The 22,509-nt window shown below is 46.3% G+C and overlaps 1 protein-coding gene across 1 annotated transcript; it reads left to right on the plus strand.

Annotated features, from left to right (window-relative positions):
* nalf2 (NALCN channel auxiliary factor 2) lies at positions 1-15,271 on the plus strand. The gene is made up of 3 exons (XM_062486329.1): positions 1-1,177; positions 13,957-14,128; positions 14,807-15,271. Exons 1-3 carry the CDS (start codon positions 458-460, stop codon positions 15,115-15,117), a joined length of 1,203 nt encoding a protein of 400 aa, XP_062342313.1. The 5' UTR covers positions 1-457; the 3' UTR covers positions 15,118-15,271.
* The last annotated feature ends 7,238 nt before the right edge of the window (positions 15,272-22,509 follow it).

Consider the following 22,509-nt stretch of genomic DNA (forward strand, 5'->3'; position numbering starts at 1 on the left):
TCAAGGTTTTTTGTGCTAAACCGAAGATGGCGACAGACTAAATGAGACTCTATAGAGGAGAGAGAAGATGAGAAGCATATTCCGCTTTTTGCATCAGAAACGGAAGAAAAAATAAGGTCTGTCATTAGGATGGCAGATATTGAGTAAGATTTGAATTCAGTACGTGCTATGCGTTTCTTGTGTGATGCTGCACTGGTGGTGGAGGTGTCAGAGAGGTTTTGCAACATGTTAAAAATATGGGTGTATGGGGAATATTATGCCGGGCGTTATTTATTTGCAATGGATTATTGTGAAAATTAGACGCCGGGGAGTTGAAGTGGATTGATTTCTTGACACAACTTGGAAAATATGCTTCCCTTCACCATGTTGCAAACGAGATAGGTGACATTGTTTGGGGGATATATTGCAGCGGTGAAAACCCTATCTGAGATCGCTTTTGTCTCCCCCCTAAAATAATATGATCAGGGGTGCTTGGATGTTTCGAAAGGAAGATGACGCCGTGTTAAAAATTTGCTGTGCACCCAAACAAAACGACAAACCCTGTGCGGACTCCGAGAGGGTACAGAAATGGCGAATGTCTTTGGCATCCCTATTATTTTTCACTGTCCTTCTCTCTGATCACCTCTGGTTGTGTGCTGGAGTTAAACTGAGGTCCAAGGATAGGAGCAACCGCAAAATCTGGAGCAACGCGACTGATGGGATCGACCCGGGTCTTAACGAGGAGAAATGTGGTATTTTTCTAAGCAATTTCACCAAATCTGCTCCAAGTCCTCATTGCACTGCTGCTCAAAGCCACACACACCTGGAGACAGCCTGCACCGCACTCTATCGGCAAAAAACCGTCTCGGAGCCTTCATCTCCCACTCCATCAGCGTTGTCCTCGCAGATAATACTTGATTATTTTAGGAATTTTAGCCTCTCTTTTTGTGATTCTTACACTATTTCCGACTTATTGTTGGGGATGTCTCGACCAGACAGTTTGAATTGCAGTCTTCAGAACATGGTTTGGGATTTGTTAAACGGTGGCGGAGATGACGAGGATGTCTGCAGCGTCTGTACCCAGGCGTACATGAGGCTGGACCAACATGCTCAGGAAAAATATGAGGAGTTTGACCTCTTCTTTCTCAAGTATTTATCGGAGGATTATTCCGTCCGATCACGTACAGAGGACTGTAGGGTAAGTCATGCCTCGCGCTTCCCGCCAATCTCATGCTGCGTTCATCTACCTGGTCGACAGGTGTGCCAACAGTTTACTTACAGTCTAGGTATCATTTCTGAATGCCTTGGCTCAATATCCAAGCAACGACTAATATAAGAAAAGTGTGCGTGAAAAGTACTAAAACGTTCACGTAAAAAGCTCAACCTTGAAGGGTAGCCTCACTGTTTACAGTTAAGGATGTCAGTGACCTCACTGTGCAGCCTGAATAGTCTGACAAATACTTGGTGTTTCCTCCTCTGGCAGCCTCTCTGTACCGGGGATGTTTATGACTCATTAGGGACCAGAGGCCCAATCAGAAGTCTGTCTTCTCTCTGCTTGGTGTCTTTCAGTTCACAACACATTGGGTGCTACCCAGGCTGTGTGACATCCCAGCGCCCAGAGTTCCCATGTAAGGTGTCACATGCAGAGAGGACTGGTTACACTAAGTTGGAGGGAACAGATGGAGGGAGAGTGTGCAATGGGGTTGTGTACAATACAATTGATCTCAAAAACAGATTTGAGCTACATGCTTAGACCTACCCTTGTCATGATAGGATTGAACGGTGTTGAATTCTAGATGTTTTGTTCTTCAAAATGTTCATTTGTCCTGAGATTTAAAGTCAGTAGTTGCAGCACACCCACTGAAAGTGGCATTCGTGTACCAGAGGCCTACAACTGTCATTATCTCCCATTTCTATAATTCATAATCATGTGCATGGCTGGCGTCTATGCTACTCAATCCCTCCCTTATTAGATTAACGTCATCTGATATTCATTTTCGTGTCCACATGCAAAGTGTTGAGGTAGCAATGAATGCACAAGCCCGCCCTATGTGCCTTCAGTTACCTGATTAGATTAGACCTTTGATTCACTAATCAAAGATCAAATGACAGTCTCTGTCCACCCACCATTGGAACAGAACCGGCTTCATCATCAAAATCATATTACGCTGACAAAAGATGGCTTTAGCTGGTTTAAGCAGAACATAGCAATCTGGATTCCTTGTGGCCGCAATATGCATAAAGGCTCAACAATAGAATACATGTCCTGTAGTTGTCCCTGTTGTGTCACTTACACTACCCTAACCCTAACCCTAACACTGCTGTTGTGAGAGTAATTGGTGGCACACACCTCACCTTGTACAGTAGCAGTGCTTGAGTGTGTTGTAAAATAAGGCCCTGAGGGAAACAGCTAGCTTTCCTCAGGCCACTAATTGGTTCCCAGGTGTTACATAACTTTTCAGAGGTTATGGTGTGTAACTGTGTCTCGCGTGGCCTCTGAACAGGCTTCCAGTTTTTAGGACAGTCCACCCTCTGAAACCATAAACTATAAAAACGACATTGTTGTTTGAGTGTCAACACTCATTCTGTTCCTAGGCAGCTGAGTGTTCCTCCATAAATGATCATCTAACATGGAAATTCCCTTGAAAGCTCTTTTCTCTTTTTACTTTTTCAGAGACAAGAAGTTTAACGTATCCATGGCATGAGATACTTACTTTTTTAGTTATAAATCAAGGTCACCTGTTGTGGCGTACAGTACATCAGTCTCAATCCAAAGCAGTCCCTTTGAGAATGTTTGCCATATCTATATTTCATGAGTTTCTTGTACCAGCTCCTGTCATTGAGACCCATCCTAAATAATTCCCACCCTGTCTGTCTGTAGTGCCGGGCTGCCAAACAGGAGTTTTCCGGCTTACCCTCGCTGTAGTCCCTATTGATATCCTGTTTTATAGCAGATTTGATATCTGAGCAGCATGGGATTGTGGAACGCATGTTTTCTGACAGGATGGCAGATTGGCTGGAGGGTTTAAGAAGGCTTCTAGCTTCCTATGATTGTTTTTTTTTTTTTTTTTACCAATGTCAGTAAGATTGTCCCTGACAGCAGTTTATTTTGCTCGGCACAAGATTGTTCGATCCTGTGTGTGTTTGTATTACACTTTTTTATACCAAAGAATCTGTATTTTGGGCTATAATGCTCATTAGTAAGACGTTGAAAGGCTTTTTAAAGACATGTTTCAGTGCTCAAGCTAATGTATGCGGACAGGTGTTACTTTATGTTGCCATACACGTCCTCATCTTAATCACAGTTTCAGAGAAACGAGATTTAGGAAGTGGGAAGGTTGTTGTTGTGACAAGGTTACTAGCGATGCCATCAATTAATCCCTAGCAGGTCTCATCGCATTACGTGTAGATACCCATGATCCTCTGGGACTCATGCTGGGCACAGTGTTTACAGTACGGAGATAAATTCGAGGTGACAGGCCACATGGGCTACATTTCTCATCTGTTCTCTTGTGTGGGGTGGGGGTGTGTTATTTAGAAAGCAAACCTCTCCAGCTCCTGAACGCCAGCCCCCTTACATGACTGAATGACTGCTCCTTCCAAGGACGAACACACTGAGTGACCTCACAGATGAAGCTTCTTGGGTGACAGCACGAAAAGACACCCTTCCACGCATAATTGTTTTGACGGTGTCAACATCTTGGCTCAGGCATCAGCAGATATCTTTCTCTGCTTTTCTGGCATGCGTTTGAAGTGCCGAAGCTCGGATCTCCTCTTATTATACTGCCGGAAACTATGGATGAGTGCTGTGGCTGGGACGTCACTTTGAGCCTTGTCACACTTCGAAATAGAATGTAATGTGCTGTGTAGGTCTCTAAATACCGATGTCACCTTGATCTATGCATATTTTCGAGTTCTTGGGAATGTTTAAATATTAACTGGCTGTGATTTAAATGCCTGCAACTCGCGCTCTCCATTTAAAACATTATATGGTCAATTATTGATGATCTTCTGCAGCTGTTAAAACTCAGCCCGCAAGTGCACCCTAGCACTGAGAAGTGTGTCCAATCAGAATCAATGTTTAATCACTGGTAATCTTATGTGACTTCACATTTCCTGTAAAAATCTGAGTAGAGGTAGCAGTGTATAATTAAAGAATTTTCAGAATGCACTGAAACCTTCACGTTTACTGATGGACTCCAATCCCAGGCCTGTAGCCTGGTACCTTCTGACAATTTCACGAAACGCGATTTCAAACACATTTCAAGCGATGTTGCATTAGAACAAAAGAAAAGAAAAAGATGTCAGTGCCAAATCGAGGGACCTAAATGCAAGTACACTGGTGCAAGTGGCTATGCGTGCTGTTGTTGAGGTAGTCACATGAGGTGTTGCAGAGGGACACAGAGGTGGGTTGTGGAGCGGAGAGGGTGATGTCTTGGAGCGGGGAGGGTGGTGTCTTGGAGCGGGGAGGGTGGTGTCTTGGAGCGGGGAGGGTGGTGTCTTGGAGCGGGGAGGGTGGTGTCTTGGAGCGGGGAGGGTGGTGTCTTGGAGCGGAGAGGGTGGTGTCTTGGAGCGGAGAGGGTGGTGTCTTGGAGCGGGGAGGGTGGTGTCTTGGAGCGGAGAGGGTGGTGTCTTGGAGCGGGGAGGGTGGTGTCTTGGAGCGGAGAGGGTGGTGTCTTGGAGCGGAGAGGGTGGTGTCTTGGAGCGGAGAGGGTGGTGTCTTGGAGCGGAGAGGGTGGTGTCTTGGAGCGGAGAGGGTGGTGTCTTGGAGCGGGGAAGGTGGTGTCTTGGAGCGGAGAGGGTGGTGTCTTGGAGCGGAGAGGGTGGTGTCTTGGAGCGGGGAAGGTGGTGTTTTGGAGCGGAGAAGGTGGTGTCTTGGAGCAGACATGGCTGCTGGTGTCAGAACAGGAAGTGGCTGACTCAGCCTATTGGAATAGCAATGAGGCAAGCTGGAGGCTCCTGAAGGATTTATGACAGGAAGTGTCACATATCCATACCATCTGCACCTCTTCCAACTATGTGCCTGTCCATCTGCCAAGGGAGGGGTCAGCATTGTCCTTCCCTCGTTGACAAAAATGCTTCTTCAGTTCTCCAAATCGATTCTGTAGAAAATGTAAGACCTTTTTTACGGAGGACTGAAAACTTGTTGCTTTTTGGTAATTGTGAAACGGAACCCTCGGACTGTCCGTCTGGTGTGTTTTCTAAATATTCCGAGTTAAACACTGCACTAATTCTCTTTCTTTCGTTGGGGTTGTTGTGAGTTATGATCATCCTGGGCCCAACTGCTCGATAGTGATTATGTGTTTCTCCTGATGGACAGCCATGAGGCGTCAGTGTTTATCACCCAGGTGAATAAGATCCCTCACCACAGGAATGCCCTCTGTAGTCCTGAACGGCAGGATTGAAAATAGACAAAGATAAAGGCCCAGCTGGGAGCAGGTTTCCTCTACTGAAAATAAGAGTGAAACAACAGGATGTGCTCTTTGTGTAATCATCTTCGGTGTCCCATTTTTGTGTTTATATCCTTCATGTTATGATTTGTTTTCACTACTTCCTTGTTTTTGTCGTTTTGTGTTATGTACTTTTCCCGTGACAGTATTTGATCTCTAATCAGGTGGTCCTGTCAATTGCGTTACGGAATCTTAGAAACTTTTGACTGGATATTTGACTGTTCAAAATCATATGTACTATTGGTACATGGAATATTTGTACACAGGGACATAATAAACTTTGTTCTGTGTGTCATAAATGTTAGATAATGAAAAGATTCTTCTGACTGTGGAATTGGGCCATCGGTTTTATTTTCAGAAGCAAAACCTTGACATGAACCAGTTTCAATAATTAGTTAGGATGGTGTCTTAAATAGTTTTAGGATGAAAAATAAAATGTATTTACTCTTGTGATTTCTTGTTTATTATGACTGGCATTGAATCAGATCACACACAAAGCAACATCAAAACACTTGAACCAAAACTCAAATTGATACTACGTGGCTGTGTATAAATGCGAAACTGTAAATATCACAATCCAGAGAAGTATTTTGTTGTCCTTTATAAATACCATTGTTTGCTAACTAGGGAGAATTTCCTGTAATCAAAACTCAGTTTCTGTATTGTATGCTAATTAGAGGGGGGATGTGCTGTTGGCTCCACTCAGCAGGAGAGATGGAAGACTCTCTCTGTTCGTCTGTGTTCTTGTTCAGCAGGCTTGGCCTGCGCAAGATTTTAAGGATAATGACTCACTTAGCTAACCATCATCCTCGCTCCAGAGCTGACACATCCATTATGAGCTCTCACAGTCGAACAGCCATCCTGTGTGTCAGACACCTGCCGGAACAAGTGTTTAGCATGGTGATTTGATTAAATCTTATCTCTGTGTACAGTGTCATGGCAGAGGTTTTCGACAGATCTATTTCACGTGAACTTTCATTTTACGCCTTTTTTGTTTGAACACACAATTACACACAGTCATACCGTTCTAAGAACACAATCACAGAACCTTCCTGTAGCCCAGAGAGACCAGCAGTATCTACATCATAACAGGCCGGTCCATCTCTGAAAGAGATAGCCACCTGCCATATCGTGTTCACTCCTACTCTCCCCTTCAGCTTTTGAGGCAGACTGGAGAATCCACTCTGTCAAATCTCTGCCACTGCCTACTTTGACAGCGACAGAACAGTACTGTCCATATTACTTCTGTTAGTTCATCATAACAAACTTATTACAGAGTGGTTCAAAACCACTTGTAGGATGCAGGAGATTTGGCTGTTAGTCCTCGGAAGGCTCGAGACTGAGACAAAGTGTTGCTTTTGTTTAATATGGTTTATTTTTCTGTTTGTGTTTATCAAAACATTTAGGGAGTCAAATACTAGATACCTATTAGAGGAATTTATTATGAGGCCTGCTAATTATACTAATTAGTAAGTAGACCTAGTAATTATGTCAATATATGGGGATTAATCTCTGCTGTTATTTACATAAGCCATATGGTCAATTGTATGCTTAATGGTTAGGCCTATTTCCTAAACCAATCAAAATATGTGTGTTCAGGCAAAACCAATGATCTGGACTGACTTTTTGACCCCATAAGGTTAAGTAACCCTTGGTTGAGATATACATTTGTCCTTGGTGTAACTCTGTATGACTCCAAACTTTGAATTTTTGGATCAATAGGGTTAGGGTTAGCAATATCTAAGGGTTAACAACCTGTTCTGATTAAAAGTCACGTTTCTAACCTCGTAATAGACCTGGCCTATTCCTTTCCCAGAAATACGCATCGCAGTCGTGTGCATATAGCCAATTCCAGCGATCTGAAACTTGACTTATGCCAATGAGATGGAGTTATTGAACAAATAAACCAGTTGACGCTACCTGTTTGATGCTAACATACTCTTAAATCAAAACTAAAGTTTAGACTTAGAGGTATAATGTGCTAGGCTAGGTTAGTGGTTCACCAGGTAGAGCGAGTACCTTATGAACTAAGGCTCCAACACTGACCTGGGTTCGGTTCTGATGCAGGGCCTTTTTTACTTGTCTTCTTCCTTTTCCCATGCATTTCCTGTCTCTCTGTTCTGTCTGTACAATAAAGCTGTATGAAGGACAGAATTAGAGGTCTGTGCAATGACTTGAAAACACAGATTAGGATGCAGCAATGTGTCAATGCAGGCAATGTGCATGAGATCCTCATCTTTAAATACAGCTGTATCGACAGTGGCACATTTAGCAGTTCAATATCAGACAATTAATGGATTAAACTGATAAACGATTTCTTGCTTAAAAGCATTCTAATGACAGTGATTGGGGGGTTACACCAAACCACATTGAGAACATTGATCTCACATTTTCTCATCACCATTTGGTTGTGTTGCTTAACTGCTGAAAACACTTAGCGACAGCCGTCGCCAGACACAACCGTTTCCCCCGGCTGGATCTGTTTGAGTGATAAAAGCTTGTTGAGTATATTGTTATGCAAATTAATTCCATCCATCCGTGGTCAAACCGTCGAGCTTCTCCGATGTGCTTGGCGCGCAGCAGGGATGTCAGTGGGCAGGGATGTCAGTGGGCAGGGATGTCAGTGGGCAGGGATGTCAGTGGGCAGGGATGTCAGTGGGCAGGGATGTCAGTGGGCAGGGATGTCAGTGGGCAGGGATGTCAGTGGGCAGGGATGTCAGTGGGCAGGGATGTCAGTGGGCAGGCCTGGAGGTTTGTCATCGCATTCTGGGAGGGGGACTCTTGGAAACCCCCTGTTTGCATGGCCGATTTCCTCTGTCTTTATTTACCTGCCCTGGCGCCTGACTGTGTCCGTAGCAGAATAGGTTCAGGAGCTCCTAGAATCCCCCTGGGGCTCCCATACAGGGGAGCCTGCAGTTACCATAGATACCGGAGTCTGTGCCTAGCAACCTCTCTCTGTATGGCAATGAGAATAATAATCACAATTAGAAAGGATTTGTTTCAATTTAGAACAGGCTGTAAAGGGGTTTCCCCCTAATTTGCTTCTTTGGCTAATTTAGATATTTCAAGCCCTTACACAGATGATATCTTGTGAAGTGTGCTAGCTAGAATTTAAAAGTCAAATGTTATGTTAATGTACTGTCAAATTATCACGTTAACAGAAATACGCAATTCGGATTGTCACATTGAGCTGTTCTAGTAGAGGATTTCCTTGATGATGGTTTTTCATGCAGGGTTTAGTGCTTAGTAAGGCTTTTCTGTCACCCTACCTCATCTGAATATGTTTCTATCAGTTCAGCTCTTCCAGAGAGGAAGCCTAATCCTCTCTCTCCAGCAGCTATGGACACTTTAGTTTTAATAGAAATCCCAGATCAGTATTTTTGCAACACCTGCTCCAGTCATATATCTGTCAGTCAACAGTACTGGTGTGACTTTGTGTTGTGTGAGAAGTACATATATAAAATACCTGACATGATGCTCAAACTCATTTATACAATATATAGATAGATATAAATGTGTAACACAAATATTATAGACAACCAATTATTTATAGGTAAGGAAATGTTCAAATCAACCAATGTAAATAAAAAAAAACACTACATTTTACAGTTCTAGTGTCGAGATCTTAATCTGATTGAGCTGATTATCATGCCTGTTATCAGAATTGAAGGCTGTTTTCTGCAACCCACTCCATGTTAACGATAGGAAGGGCTAGCACTAATGCTAGCCCTCTTAGCATTGACTGAAGTCTCCAAATGAGTCACCAATGGTGAGCAGACAAAGAAATGTTGAAGACAGGGCAAAACTAGGCCATCTTTTAGAGCTTGCTGTTGCTTTAACACATATATCTCTCTGGTCTCGCAGTTTACTGGAAACCCCTCAATCTGTAAGTGCAGAGCTCACGCAAAACTTTCTTTCATCCTGATATCACACTTTTAATCAACTTAATTAGAACTTATGTACAGGGTTGTTAGCACATATAACTTTTGTAGTTGGTCATTAAACTGTGTATTCTCTTTGGGTTCAGTTTGATCAAATACTATCCTCTTCCCTTGGTCCTGAGTTTGTATCTAATAATAATTAGTTATTTGAAACATTTTCCTTATTTACAAATATATATATATACAAATATTAACAGGCATTAAACTCGAAGACTGCATAAATAAGTGATATTATTTTAAGATATGTTCTGAATTTAGCGATGTCATACCAGACTGACTCCAGTGGTCCTTTCAGGAGTACAGTACTGCAGAAGAGAGCCACTGTAGTGTGAGGTGGCTCCCAGTCCTCGTTCGCCTCAGTTACACGCAGGTGACTAATGGGAATCCTAGCAGCTGAGCACACAGTCTGTGATAAGCAGCCTGGGCAGGGAGAGGGACAGGCTCGCTGGTTACACCGTTACTCTTTCATGAGCTTGGACTCTCTTTCTTCTTCTTTATCTGAACCATGTGGCAACATATTGTATCATGTGTGTGTGTATATATATATATATATATATATATATATAGCGGTGAGGGAGTCGGGCTAGTAATCAGAAGGTTGCCAGTTCGATTCCCGGCCGTGCCAAATGACATTGTGTCCTTGGGCAAGGCACTTCACCCTACTTGCCTCGGGGGGAATGTCCCTGTACTTACTGTAAGTCGCTGTGGATAAGAGCTCTGGATAAGAGCGTCTGCTAAATGACTAAATGTAAATGTAAATATATATATACATCATATTCTATTGATTTAGATGAAGAAACTGTAGATCCATTAACTCTTACATTCTTAATATTCTCCATACGTCCTACAACGATGTCATGAAAACGATATTGGTGTCAGCGGTTTCATCTGTGGTCTCGTTTGAAGGAGCCCATACTGGGGGTTCTGCTGGAACTATTGATTTGTAGTTGTGTGGTTCAGATGAGTAACTTCCCCTTAGCAACAAGCTATTGATTAGCCATTGATACTCATGTACCTGAGACAAGTGTTATTTTATCTAAATATCTCGACCATCTAACAAGAAAGGAAGGTAAAATACTAGTGTTCTGAGTGGCGGACTAATAAGCTTGAAAATGTCTGTGTATGCACTTGAACTGTAAGCATGGGAAATTCAAGATGTGTTTTGGCAACACAGTGCAAACCTTTTCACGTTGTTACCCAGCTCTCATCGTCATGATCACCAGTTTTTGTTCTGGAGTGTATAATGTTAGCTACCTAGAGGCCTTCATACTAATGTGCAGTTTGAGAAATGAAGGATGTTTCTCACAGTTTTATAGGGTCACTGGATGGAACCTGCAAACAACTCATTTATGTGTTGTTTGCAGCACCCTACTTGCCCCGAGGCAAGTAGGGTGAAGTGCCTTGCCCAAGGACACAACGTCATTTGGCAGGGCCGGGAATCGAACTGGCGACCTTCAGATTACTAGCCCGCTTCCCTCACCGCTCAGCCACCTGACTCCTGTCAGGTGGCTGAGCTGGGACCCGCGGCCAGATCGCTGGGCTGTGTGGAACAGCAGCCAGGGTAGCAGGGCAGTGTGTGGAACAGCAGCCAGGGTAGCAGGGCAGTGTGTGGAACAACAACCATGCTATCAAGCCAGTCTGCTGTCAAGGCCAGCAGGAGAATTAAAACTGCTGTGCTGAGACGAAGCTGGGTTGCATAGTACCCATCCAGTAACGCTTTACAAAAGCACATCCATGCCAGCGTTAGCATGCCTGACACAGCCCTGCTACACAGACTAGTCAACCCCGGGGGCGTATGCCGCATCATGAATGGGTAACCTCAGATGTGTTCAGCAGCTCCGCAAGACAGCTCTGCAGCTTGTTGCTTCATGTTTTATGAAAGGTTATGTGAAGCTAAGGCATGGCCAGGTGATAGAGAAGCCTTGTTTTTGTGTCACATGAGGTTTTCCCTGTTCTGGTTTGTTTAGACGGTTACCAGACATGACTTGTTGGCGACTTGGAAGGCGTTCTGCTGTGGTTCATTTAGGCGTAACACTGAGGACCTCTGCTGGTGAGGAGAGAGCTCCGAAAGGCAGGGAGATGGAGGGAGGGGAGGGAGGTGGGGAGGAGATATCGGGAGGGGGGCGGGGGGTGTATAGATGGGAGGGAGGGGTGTCGAGGGGGGAGGAGAGGTGGGGGGGGGTTTGCATTGAGAATTTTTTTAGACCCAGCACCAAAGCCAAACACAGGGGAATCCAATCCAAACAGCAGTTTTCAGGACCTCCCATAGCCACAGAGAGGAGAGGCTGCTGCCTGGGTTTCTGTCTGAAGATTGAAGCTCCACTTTTTACTGACTGACTGGAGATGCTGAGGGCGAAATATTTTACATCCGCTCGTAAACTGCAGACAGAGCTATGAGGTCATGAGATGCACTGTGGGGGGCTTGTCAGAGCCAGTCAGTTCTCTGGTCTCCAGCATCCAGGATATGATAGCCAGAGTCTTTATAAGGCGTCTTAGACGAATGACACACCCCTCCTTACTGCACAATACACACTCAGAGTTGAATGTATATGAGCGGACATGCTGTATGTTTGATTGTGGTTTGGGGTTAGGAAAGAAGAGTTAGCCACACTACACTGTGCATGACTGCCCATGTCACAGTTCGTGTAGTCGATCATTATGTTGCGTAATTCCCCGCTAGCACACCCAGCACATTTGCAATCTGAGAACGGTCGTAGTTTGGACCGCATGAAAGGCAGAGAGCGACACTGACGCAACCACACTGAAAGAAAGGAACAAGGAATCTTTGAACTTAATCCGAGATTAAAAGGAGCTGTGACCCAGAACACACTCCGCTGCAGTGAGGATCATGAAGTGTCCTTCATCACCTGCTCTGCTCTACCTCGTGAACAGGCCTGGGAGATCTCTGGAGCTCTTTACATCCCATGCTTAGACATGTTAAGGTTTCTCCTGTGCTACTATGGTAACAATATCCTCAACCGTACAAGAAGCATTTGAAATCCTGATAAACTGATGTCAACAAACCTCTAAACTATAATAGTATTAGTATTACATCGTATTACATGTAACAATATAGATCAATATCAACTCATTTGTATTTGATTATTTTATCTACATGTCAGGCATTTCAAGCTAAAGTGCCGACTGAACAACGGTAGTTAGATTTTAATACATCACATTTGGTGCATCACATTAAAAAGTCTTTAGCTAAGTAGTATTTATGATTTATAGGATGCATTATTGGAGGCCGCTTTCTAAAGACACGAGATCACTGCTGGCGGTCTTTGTTATTCTGGGAGCCCAGTGTTTCATCTCCATCTGTGTGCAACATACTGCAGGTTCATGTGTATGGAAATCTCTCTCTCTCCCTCTAGCTCTCTCCTTCTCTCTCTCTATCTCTCTCATCTCTCTCTCCTTCTCTCTCTCTCTATCTCTCTCTCTCCCTCTAGCTCTCTCCTTCTCTCCTTCTCTCTCTCTCTCTCTCTCTCTCTCTCTCTCTCTCTCCCTCTAGCTATCTCCTTCTCTCCCTCTCCTCTCCCTCTCTCTCTCTCTCTCTCTCTCTCTCTCTCTCTCTCTCTCTCTCTCTCTCTCTCTCTCTCTTTCTCTCTCTCTCTCTCTCTCTCTCTCTCTCTCTCTCTCTCTGTCCTTCTCTCCCTCTCTAGCTCTCTCCCTCTCTAGCTCTCTCTCTCTCTAGCTCTCTCTCTCTCTCCCTCTAGCTCTCTGTCCTTCTCTCCCTCTCTCTCTCTCTCTCCCTCTCTAGCTCTCTCCCTCTCTAGCTCTCTCCCTCTCTAGCTCTCTCTCTCTCTCTCTCTCTCTCTCTCTCTAGCTCTCTCCCTCTCTAGCTCTCTCTAGCTCTCTCTCTCTCTCCCTCTAGCTCTCTGTCCTTCTCTCCCTCTCTCTCTCTCTCCCTCTCTCTCTCCCTCTCTCTCTCCCTCTCTCTCTCTCTCCCTCTCTAGCTCTCTCTCTCTCTCTCTCTCTCTAGCTCTCTCCCTCTCTAGCTCTCTCTCAAGCTCTCTCTCTCTCCCCTCTGTCTTTCCCTCTCTCCCCCTCTCTCTTTCTCTCCCTCCCCCTCTCCCCCTCTTTCTCTCTCTAGAGCTCTATTGCTCTCTCCTTTCTCTAACTCTCGTTTTTGCACTCTTGTTTTGCTCTCAGATGATCCACAGATATGTCTTCCTCACAGACAGAGGGTATCTTTTCTGTTGGCCCAATGCCGTTTGCTGTATAGACATGCTACAGCGTTTACTTTTTAAATAGCTCTTTCAGTAGGATTCACATGAAGTGTTCAAGTGTTCTGTAACTAGAGACAGAAGCACCTCTCTTTCTGTGTGTGAAGCGGCACAGTGCAAACTGCTGCACAGGAATAGCATCAAGTTGTTTTACAGTCTTGGCATCAGAGCCAGTGAGCCACACCTGTTTTTACTCACACATCCCAACATAGTTTATCGACAGATATGAAACTACACAAGGACACACTTCATCAGAAAACACTATGCATAACGTGCTTCTCCAGACCCACGTTCAGTCAGGATGCTGTCGCCCTGTGCCTTAGTCTGAACCCTGACGGATGTGTCTCTCCTGTGTTGCAGTCAGTCTACAAAGCCTGGTTATGCTCAGAATACTTCAACGCGACCCAGAGCCAGTGTCACCACAGGATTCCCTGCAAGCAATACTGTCTGGAGGTGCAGACTAAGTGTCCGTTTGTGTTACCAGACAACGATGACCTGGTCTACGGTGGGCTCTCCAGCTTCATCTGTACAGGTAGGAGTCGACTCACCTGCTGGAAGAGTCATCAGACGGGACGAGAGGGCTGCTGAAAACCCTCCCTCTCTCTCTCTCTCTGTCTCTCTGTGTCTCTCTCTCTGTCTCTCTCTATCTCTCTCTCTCTTCCTCTCCCTCACCCATATCTCACACCCCTCTTTCAAGCACTCACTTTCTCTCTCACTCTCCTCCCCTTTGTCTCTCACCCCTCTCTTCCTCTTTCAATCACTTTCTCTCTCTCCTCTCTCACTCTCTCTCTCTCTCTCTCTCCTCTCTCACTCTCTCTCTCTCCTCTCTCTCTCTCTCTCTCTCTCTCTCTCTCTCTCTCTCTTCTCTCTCTCTCTCTCTCTCTCTCTCTCTCTCTCTCTCTCTCTCTCTTTCTCTCTCTCTCTCTCTCTCCTCTCTCACTCTCTCTCTCTCTCTCTCTCTCTCTCTCTCTCTCTCTCTCTCTCTCTCTCTCTCTCTCTCTCTCTCTCTCTCCTCTCTCACTCTCTCTCTCTCTCTCTCTCTCTCCTCTCTCACTCTCTGTCTCTCTCTCTCTCTCTCTCTCATCTCTCTCTCTCTCTCTCTCTCTCCTCTCTCCTCTCACTCTCTCTCTCACTCTCTCTCTCTCTCTCTCTCTCTTCTCTCACTCCCTCTCTCAATCACTAAATGCCTCTACTCCCCGGTCCCCTGCAGGGCTACTTGAACAGCACCTCTCCGCTGCAGAGCCGGAGTGCTGTGACGTGCGGTGGGCCGGCTGTGCCTCAGCGGGCGAGGCCTGCGCCCTCAGCCAGTTCCCCGGCTCGTTGCCGGGGCAGCAGCGCAGCTCCCCGCCGGTGTCGTCCGGGCCGCGGCTGTGCGGCGGCGGCAGCAGCCGGATGCGTCTGTGCGTGCTGGTCCTCTTCCTGCTGCACACCGTGGTGTCGTTCTCCAGCGTGCAGAGTGGAGGGGCCCTGGGTCTGGAGGCCATGCTGCCTCTGGAGGAGAGCTCTGCCCGGGAGGAGTGATGACCTCTTACTGCCTCCCTCCTGCCCTGCCTCCTCCCTGCCTCCCTCCCTCCACCTGAAGCCTCCTGCTTCCCTTCTTCCATCTCTCCTTCCTCACTCCTTCCCATCCTCCCCTCCACCTGCCCTAGCCTCCCTGCCTCCATCTCCCTCCCCTGCCCCCTCCCTGCCTCCATCTCCCTCCCCTGCCCCCTCCCTGCCTCCATATCCCTCCCCTGCCCCCTCCCTGCCTCCATCTCCCTCCCCTGCCCCCTCCCTGCCTCCATCTCCCTCCCCTGCCCCCTCCCTGCCTCCATCTCCCTCCCCTGCCCCCTCCCTGCCTCCATCTCCCTCCCCTGCCCCCTCCCTGCCTCCTTCTACCTCCAGTCTACAAGACAGGAGAAGCTCTTGCCTGATGAACACGGCTTCTAGAACCTTCAGTCTAGAACCTCCAGTCTAGTCTACAGAGACAGTAGGGAGGAGGAGGAGGGGTGGGAGGAGAGAGAGAGGAGGTAATGATGAGGAGGAGGAGGAGGAGGAGGAGGGGTGGGAGGAGAGAGAGAGGAGGTAATGATGAGGAGGAGGAGGAGGAGGAGGGGTGGGAGGAGAGAGAGAGGAGGTAATGATGAGGAGGAGGAGGAGGAGGGGAGAGAGAAAGAGGGTAGGAGGAGGGTAGGAGAGGTGTTTCTGCTCCTGTGCTCTTCTCTACACGGTGGCAGGACGGGAGGACACGTCCCTTCACCATGCAGGAGGGAGGCTCTCCTGGGCCCGGGGGCAGGAGGGAGGCTCTCCTGGGCCCGGGGGCAGGAGGGAGGTTCTCCTGGGCCCGGGGGCAGGAGGGAGGTTCTCCTGGGCCCGGGGGCAGGAGGGAGGTTCTCCTGGGCCCGGGGCTGAGAGCTCTCCAACACGGCTGGACAGCTGAGATTTTCCCCCAGAAACAAGCGTGTTGATTCTGGTAAGGGATCGGGTACAAATTGTCTTTTTTTACTATTACATCCTCACATCAACAGACTGTGTGATCGCAACCATAAGTCTGTACTGTAAAGGAGGAGGACTGTATAATGTAGAGGTATAGTGCTGGATGTGAGAGAGAGGCTTTTCTGAATGTGTGTGTGTGTGTGCACGTGTGTGTTATGAGAGTGAGTTCCAGGGTAATAAATGAATAGAGCAATCAACGTCATCAATCAATTAGCCAAAGCAGGACAGATATTTGATTTCTGGAGCAAGATCAGATAAAATATGTCTGATAACAGATCTTTCAAAGCTGTGTAATTGGGCGATAATTATGTCTCCCGAATCTACGCTGTCATAGAAAATGGAACTTCTCAATTTGCAAAGAATAACCATGTTTATGAATACTTTTGCGGTGTAGTTACAGGGTTTTCCCAGTGACTATTAGATATATTATAACGGTTATAATAATATGGTCATAATCATTTTAATCACCATCATCTCCACCACCTCTATTACCGGAGGAATAGATTAATGCAAAGATAAAATTGCAGATTATAATTGGGGCGAAATGATGTGAGAATGTCAGAGGTACTGTACTGCAGTGGGGCACCGTGTGTTTATGCAAAGTTGATATGAATGAGTTGAGCCCCTCCTGTGTGTCTAATCGTTTCAAGAAGGCACATGATTGTACCTTGCAAGCCTCACCCTAGACCCTGTCTGCATCAGAACTGCACCAATCAACTCTTACTCATAAAACAGATCATTTACCACTAATTACATTTCACTGAGTCTCCGGCGAGGCTGGCTGGAGGGGGGGGGGGGCTGTTTACCAGTAAACGGTTAAAAAAAATATGTTTCCAAGATACGAATGCGTCACGTGACGTGACTGAAACAAAGGGCACCATGGAGACATATTTGGTTTTCCATTCTCTTGAGTTTCTCTTTGCATGTTCAGGAATGTAAGCGAGCATTGGGAAGATGCTCTAAATGTCAGAGTTTACAACAACATTTCCACCTTAATTTATTCATGAAGTCCATCTGTGGACAAAACGTGGAATTGGTATTTGCAACACAGTTAAACAGAGTATGATTACATAAATCGTTCTCATGTGTGTCTGATTGCTAGGTTTGAAATCCTCTGACCTGTTCTGGTGTTCTTTGCATACTTTGTTTTTCTTTGGAGTTATTCTGTACATCAGTCACAAGGCCCTGTCCTCTTATAGAGTGGAGCTTTTTCATGAAAAGCATTGATATCTAAAACATTTTTTAGACCCTTTGATCCCACCCCCTCCCCCAAAAGAAAATAAGATCCCAAACCAGCACAGCTGTGTGAAAGTAAACGTCGTATTTCTACCATCAACTCTCAACATCAGGATCCGACAGAGAGCCGCTGCCTTGTGTCAGGCGGTGCGATGTGTGATTACTGTTCATGATCTCCCCGCTCCTCAGAAGACCGCTTGTACCCTCCCCATCCCAATGCCACTGGCTCATCCTACAGTAGAATGTAAAGGAATACGTACCTCTGTTTGACAAGGCTCAGAGGATGTGTGTTCATTTCCTCCCCGGCCTATGCTCTGCGAGGACACTACTTCTTATGCCATTTTATACACTGTGCTTTAATGTTTAGACCTTTTTGCACTAGTTCTAATAACATTATTTTTTTTCTGAGATTGTTTTGAAACTGTGCTATATTCTGTTCTGAATCAAAAACTATGATCCCATATCTGTGTTTCTGGTTAACCTGTATGTAATCTGTTTTTATGTTTCTGTTGTATTTTGGGCGGACCAGTGACTGCCCACTGTTCAAGCCCAATAAAGTAATACAATCGTTCATCAAAGCTGTCCTGTCTAAAGATTTTATTTTTATTGATTTATTCAGAAACAAATTAGAAGAAATTTCCTTAAACAGGTGGGGGCCCAAAACAACAAGTACCTTTCAACAGTGAAAACCAGAAAAACAGACAGAGACACAGACACATTTTCAACTGTTCTTCCAGAAATGAATAGGTGCTACTCTCTCACACCAGTAGATGGCGCCATTGTTAAGTAAGTAGTGGAAAATGATCTGAACAATCTCAACTCAATTTTGGATCCAGGAAAAGTGATGATTTCTTTATAATAATGTCTGTTGCCAAGAGAGTTGATCACTTATTGCATGCATTTGAAGATGACTGATGTCATTAACAACTAGACATTTTTATGGTATTCGTTTGTCCTGGGAGATTGACTGCAGCATTAAGATGCCAGACTGTCTCATAAACGGCACTGTATTTGTAATGACGTGAAAATGATTTCCTTCTGTCTTGGTCTGCGCCCTGTCTGCTGAAGTAGTCTCAGACGTTATTGAATGGTATATTTCAATTCTTCCAACAGTTAAATTGATTCAGTAATAATACCGTCCCATTTTTCTTCAAATAGCACAGTGTTTCCCTGTTCTCCAATATGAGCTTTGTTGACATCTGTCAGATGTTGAGAGATGTAATGGATCACAGCTAGTTTGAACATCAGAAAAAGGCAGCTCCCCAGTGCTGTCTTGTATTGATGTTTATATCTCGTTCTGAACTACGGGTCGTATATAAAACCTCTCTGAGAGACTAATCCATTCCCAATGCTGGAAAGTGATAAAACGCATATTTATATTAAGCTCATTTTTATTGCTTTTGGAATGCTGTTTCTACAGAGAGTATTCTCCTAAATGAATACTTTAAGGAGCAGGCATGGGCTGTGAATAATACAGTATAGGAACGATCTACATCTGTGGTACAGCTTCGTGTGTTGAGGATGGAGAAGGACCCTGTGATACAGGTTTTAAGAGTACACGTACTCCGTGCAACCTCCCCGTCATCTCAAATCAACAAACTCTTCACCATGGTATCGTTACAGGTCATGCTTTTACCAGATGGGATTTCACCCTGTGTGAATTTGTAAGAGGGAGCGAAAAGAAATCTCATCTTTGCTCTTTTCTGAAAGTGCAGAGTGTCGGGTGCTGTGCAGCCTCCTGTGGTTCCAGATGAATTAGCAACAGATCTAGACTCAGAAAACCAGATGGAGTCACTTAATCCCTTTTGTACTGCAACAATGACAAAACAGAAACCAGGGGAACCCACCGAGTTTCTGGCTTTTCAAGCTGGCCTGACTGGCCGGTCTGTGACCTGCCAGCACACCCCTCACCTCCTGCCTCACCTCCACACCCCTCACCTCCTGCCTCACTTCCACACCCCTCACCTCCTGCCTCACCTCCACACACCCCTCACCTCCTGCCTCACTTCCACACCCCTCACCTCCTGCCTCACCTCCACACCCCTCACCTCCTGCCTAACCTCCACACACCCCTCACCTCCTGCCTCACCTCCACCCACCCCTCACCTCCTGCCTCACTTCCACACCCCTCACCTCCTGCCTCACCTCCACACACCCCTCACCTCCTGCCTCACCTCCACACCCCTCACCTCCTGCCTCACCTCCACACCCCTTACCTCCTGCCTCACCTCCACACACCCCTCACCTCCTGCCTCACCTCCACACCCTTCACCTCCTGGCTCACCTCCACACCTCCCTCACCTCCTGCCTCACCCCCACACCCTCACTTCCTGCCTCACCTCCACACCCCTCACCTCCTGTCTCACCTCCACACACCCCTCACCTCCTGCCTCACTTCCACACCCCTCACCTCCTGCCTCACTTCCACACCCCTCACCTCCTGCCTCACCTCCACACACCCCTCACCTCCTGCCTCACCTCCACACCCCTCACCTCCTGCCTCACCTCCACACCCCTTACCTCCTGCCTCACCTCCACACACCCCTCACCTCCTGCCTCACCTCCACACTCTTCACCTCCTGCCTCACCTCCACACCCCTCACCTCCTGCCTCACCTCCACACCCTCATTTCCTGCCTCACCTCCACACCCCTCACCTCCTGCCTCACCTCCACACCCCTCACCTTCTGCCTCACCTCCACACCCCTCACCTCCTGCCTCACCTCCACACTCTTCACCTCCTGCCTCACCTCCACACCCCTCACCTCCTGCCTCACCTCCACACCCTCATTTCCTGCCTCACCTCCACACCCCTCACCTCCTGCCTCACCTCCACACCCCTCACCTTCTGCCTCACCTCCACACCCCTCACCTCCTGCCTCACCTCCACACTCTTCACCTCCTGCCTCACCTCCCCACACCCCTCACATCCTGCCTCACCTCCACACCCTCACCTCCTGCCTCACCTCCACACACCCCTCACCTCCTGCCTCACCTCCACACCCTTCACCTCCTGGCTCACCTCCACACCTCTCTCACCTCCTGCCTCACCCCCACACCCTCACCTCCTGCCTCACCTCCACACACCCCTCACCTCCTGCCTCACCTCCACACTCTTCACCTCCTGCTTCACCTCCACACCCCTCACCTCCTGCCTCACCTCCACACCCCTCACCTTCTGCCTCACCTCCACACCCCTCACCTCCTGCCTCACCTCCACACCCCTCACCTCCTGCCTGGATATCGAACATAAGTTCAGTAATGATCTAACTCGACAGGATTATTAACATTGGAGCGCAGGTCACAGCCATGCTTTGTGTCTGGCCTCGACAAGAAACAAGCTGTGCTGTATCAAGTGCGCAGTTATGAGTGTGTCTGGTGAAAATGTGGGCCCCAGTTATAGCAAGTCTGTGATTGTTAGCGCTAATGAATTTAACTGCAAATTCATTAGATGTTGGACTACATGGAGCCACCATCTACACATACCTTATTATTTTCATGGGCATGAGGAAATTATTACTCTCCTATTTAAATCATATTTTACCAATTTTATGACCAAACACATTCCACGATATGTAAGCGTCTCTGGCTGGTGTTGTGTGACGGACGCCCCAGCATCAGTGAGTCAGGCAGCACAGACTCTCTCTCCCCTCCTGCCCAAACAATGGATGGATCCTGCTGTTTCAGAGAACACTAACACTTTGAGGATGAGGGTTTTCTGTGGTGTGGCAGGTCTCAGCTCTGAGACGAGTCAGGAGTGAAACCAGTTCAGCATCTCCTCCATTACCAGACTGTAAAAGACGCTGTTTTATTCTTGAGAAGGCTGCATACAGTATGTGGCATTAGTGAGAGATGTAAAGACACAAAGATGGAGGGAGTGTGTGTACAGTATGTTTTCTGTTCTGTGCAGTCATAGCGGAACAGCTGTGAACTTGAGAGAGATTACTTAAAAGGACGAGGTTGGTAAATTAAGCTACATCGTGACATGATTATACACATCTGATCACTGGTCTTAACACAAGTATGTTATCAAGTCAAAGTAGAGGGGTAAATGATTTTTACCAACATAATTTTTCTTTTCGTAAAAGATTCATTCTTATCAGAATCATTTTCAGGTGTTATCAGTTTTCTGCAGCTCTATGACTCCAGACCCCCCCCCCCCTTCATTTCCAATTCGTACTTCTTTCTTTAGTAATACATTTCTCTTTTTATGCCCTATCCTTGCTGTATGTGAACACCTGCTAAGTTGGAGCACAGACCCCCTGATTGACAAGCTCCCACCACAAAGCAGGGAAGTAGAAATACTCAGGAAGTTATACCATATCTCCATTTCCAACTGAGAAATGAAGTCCCATAACTTTTACCTGTGTTGACAGGATGGGATTCACTTGAGGGCCATCAGTCATGGTGAAAGAATGGCAATATGCGTTGGCAGATACAGAACTGGAGCGTGTGTGTTTATTATTCAGTTGACATATGAATTCCACAGGGCTTGCCTTTTTAGTGACAGACTTAGGGGATGAAAATATATGACCCTACATATGTTAGTATTACGCTATAATGCCTTTTATTATAACACTTTAAAGATGTTAGTTCCCCCTGCTCACCAGAGCCACTCATGTTGCTTCAGCTGTTGATGTTGGACTGGAGCAGAGATAAGATCACTGAACAAGCAGATATGTAGCCAAAAAAAGAGAGAGGGAGAAGAAAGAGAGAGATATGCAGTGACTAAAACCTGCATAGCCTACAGTCTTGTTTGCATTGCATGCTTAGCTTATTCAGTACTTGTAGAAGTAGCACATACATGTAAAGTGTGTGATTATCACGTAACAGCAGGCCATGAAGTCACCCGTAAATAGTGAAGTTTAAAAACAAAACTGGCCGACAGAAACTATATGAATTATATCTGGTTTTCCTTTCACATCATGAGATAACAGGTCTTGAATAAACGACAGACGTGTAATAATAATGCCCAGCCGTAATAACGATCGCAGGTAAAATGATGGACAGGTATGACAGCGTTATTCTTGCCACCACAAAGACAAAGGAACACGTCCTGCTTCAGTGCCACACTGCCGAGAACGAAGCGAACAACGAAGCGCTCCTTTTTCAATGGAGTGAGCGAAATCAGCGCAGTCCAATCATAGACAACTGGGCGGATCTTTGAATGTTACGGTAACATAAGTGAATCCCATCCCCCTTA

This window comes from Osmerus eperlanus, chromosome 19 (genome assembly GCF_963692335.1).
Source record: "Osmerus eperlanus chromosome 19, fOsmEpe2.1, whole genome shotgun sequence".
Classification (NCBI taxonomy): domain Eukaryota; kingdom Metazoa; phylum Chordata; class Actinopteri; order Osmeriformes; family Osmeridae; genus Osmerus; species Osmerus eperlanus.

Bases quoted from the DNA above. Each gene is read 5' to 3' on its own strand.
- nalf2 (XM_062486329.1), top strand. From the start codon at position 458: ATGATCAGGGGTGCTTGGATGTTTCGAAAGGAAGATGACGCCGTGTTA. The intron at 1,178-13,956 runs GTAAGTCATGCC...CCTGTGTTGCAG, and splicing joins CACGTACAGAGGACTGTAGG to TCAGTCTACAAAGCCTGGTT. The intron at 14,129-14,806 runs GTAGGAGTCGAC...GGTCCCCTGCAG, and splicing joins CTCCAGCTTCATCTGTACAG to GGCTACTTGAACAGCACCTC.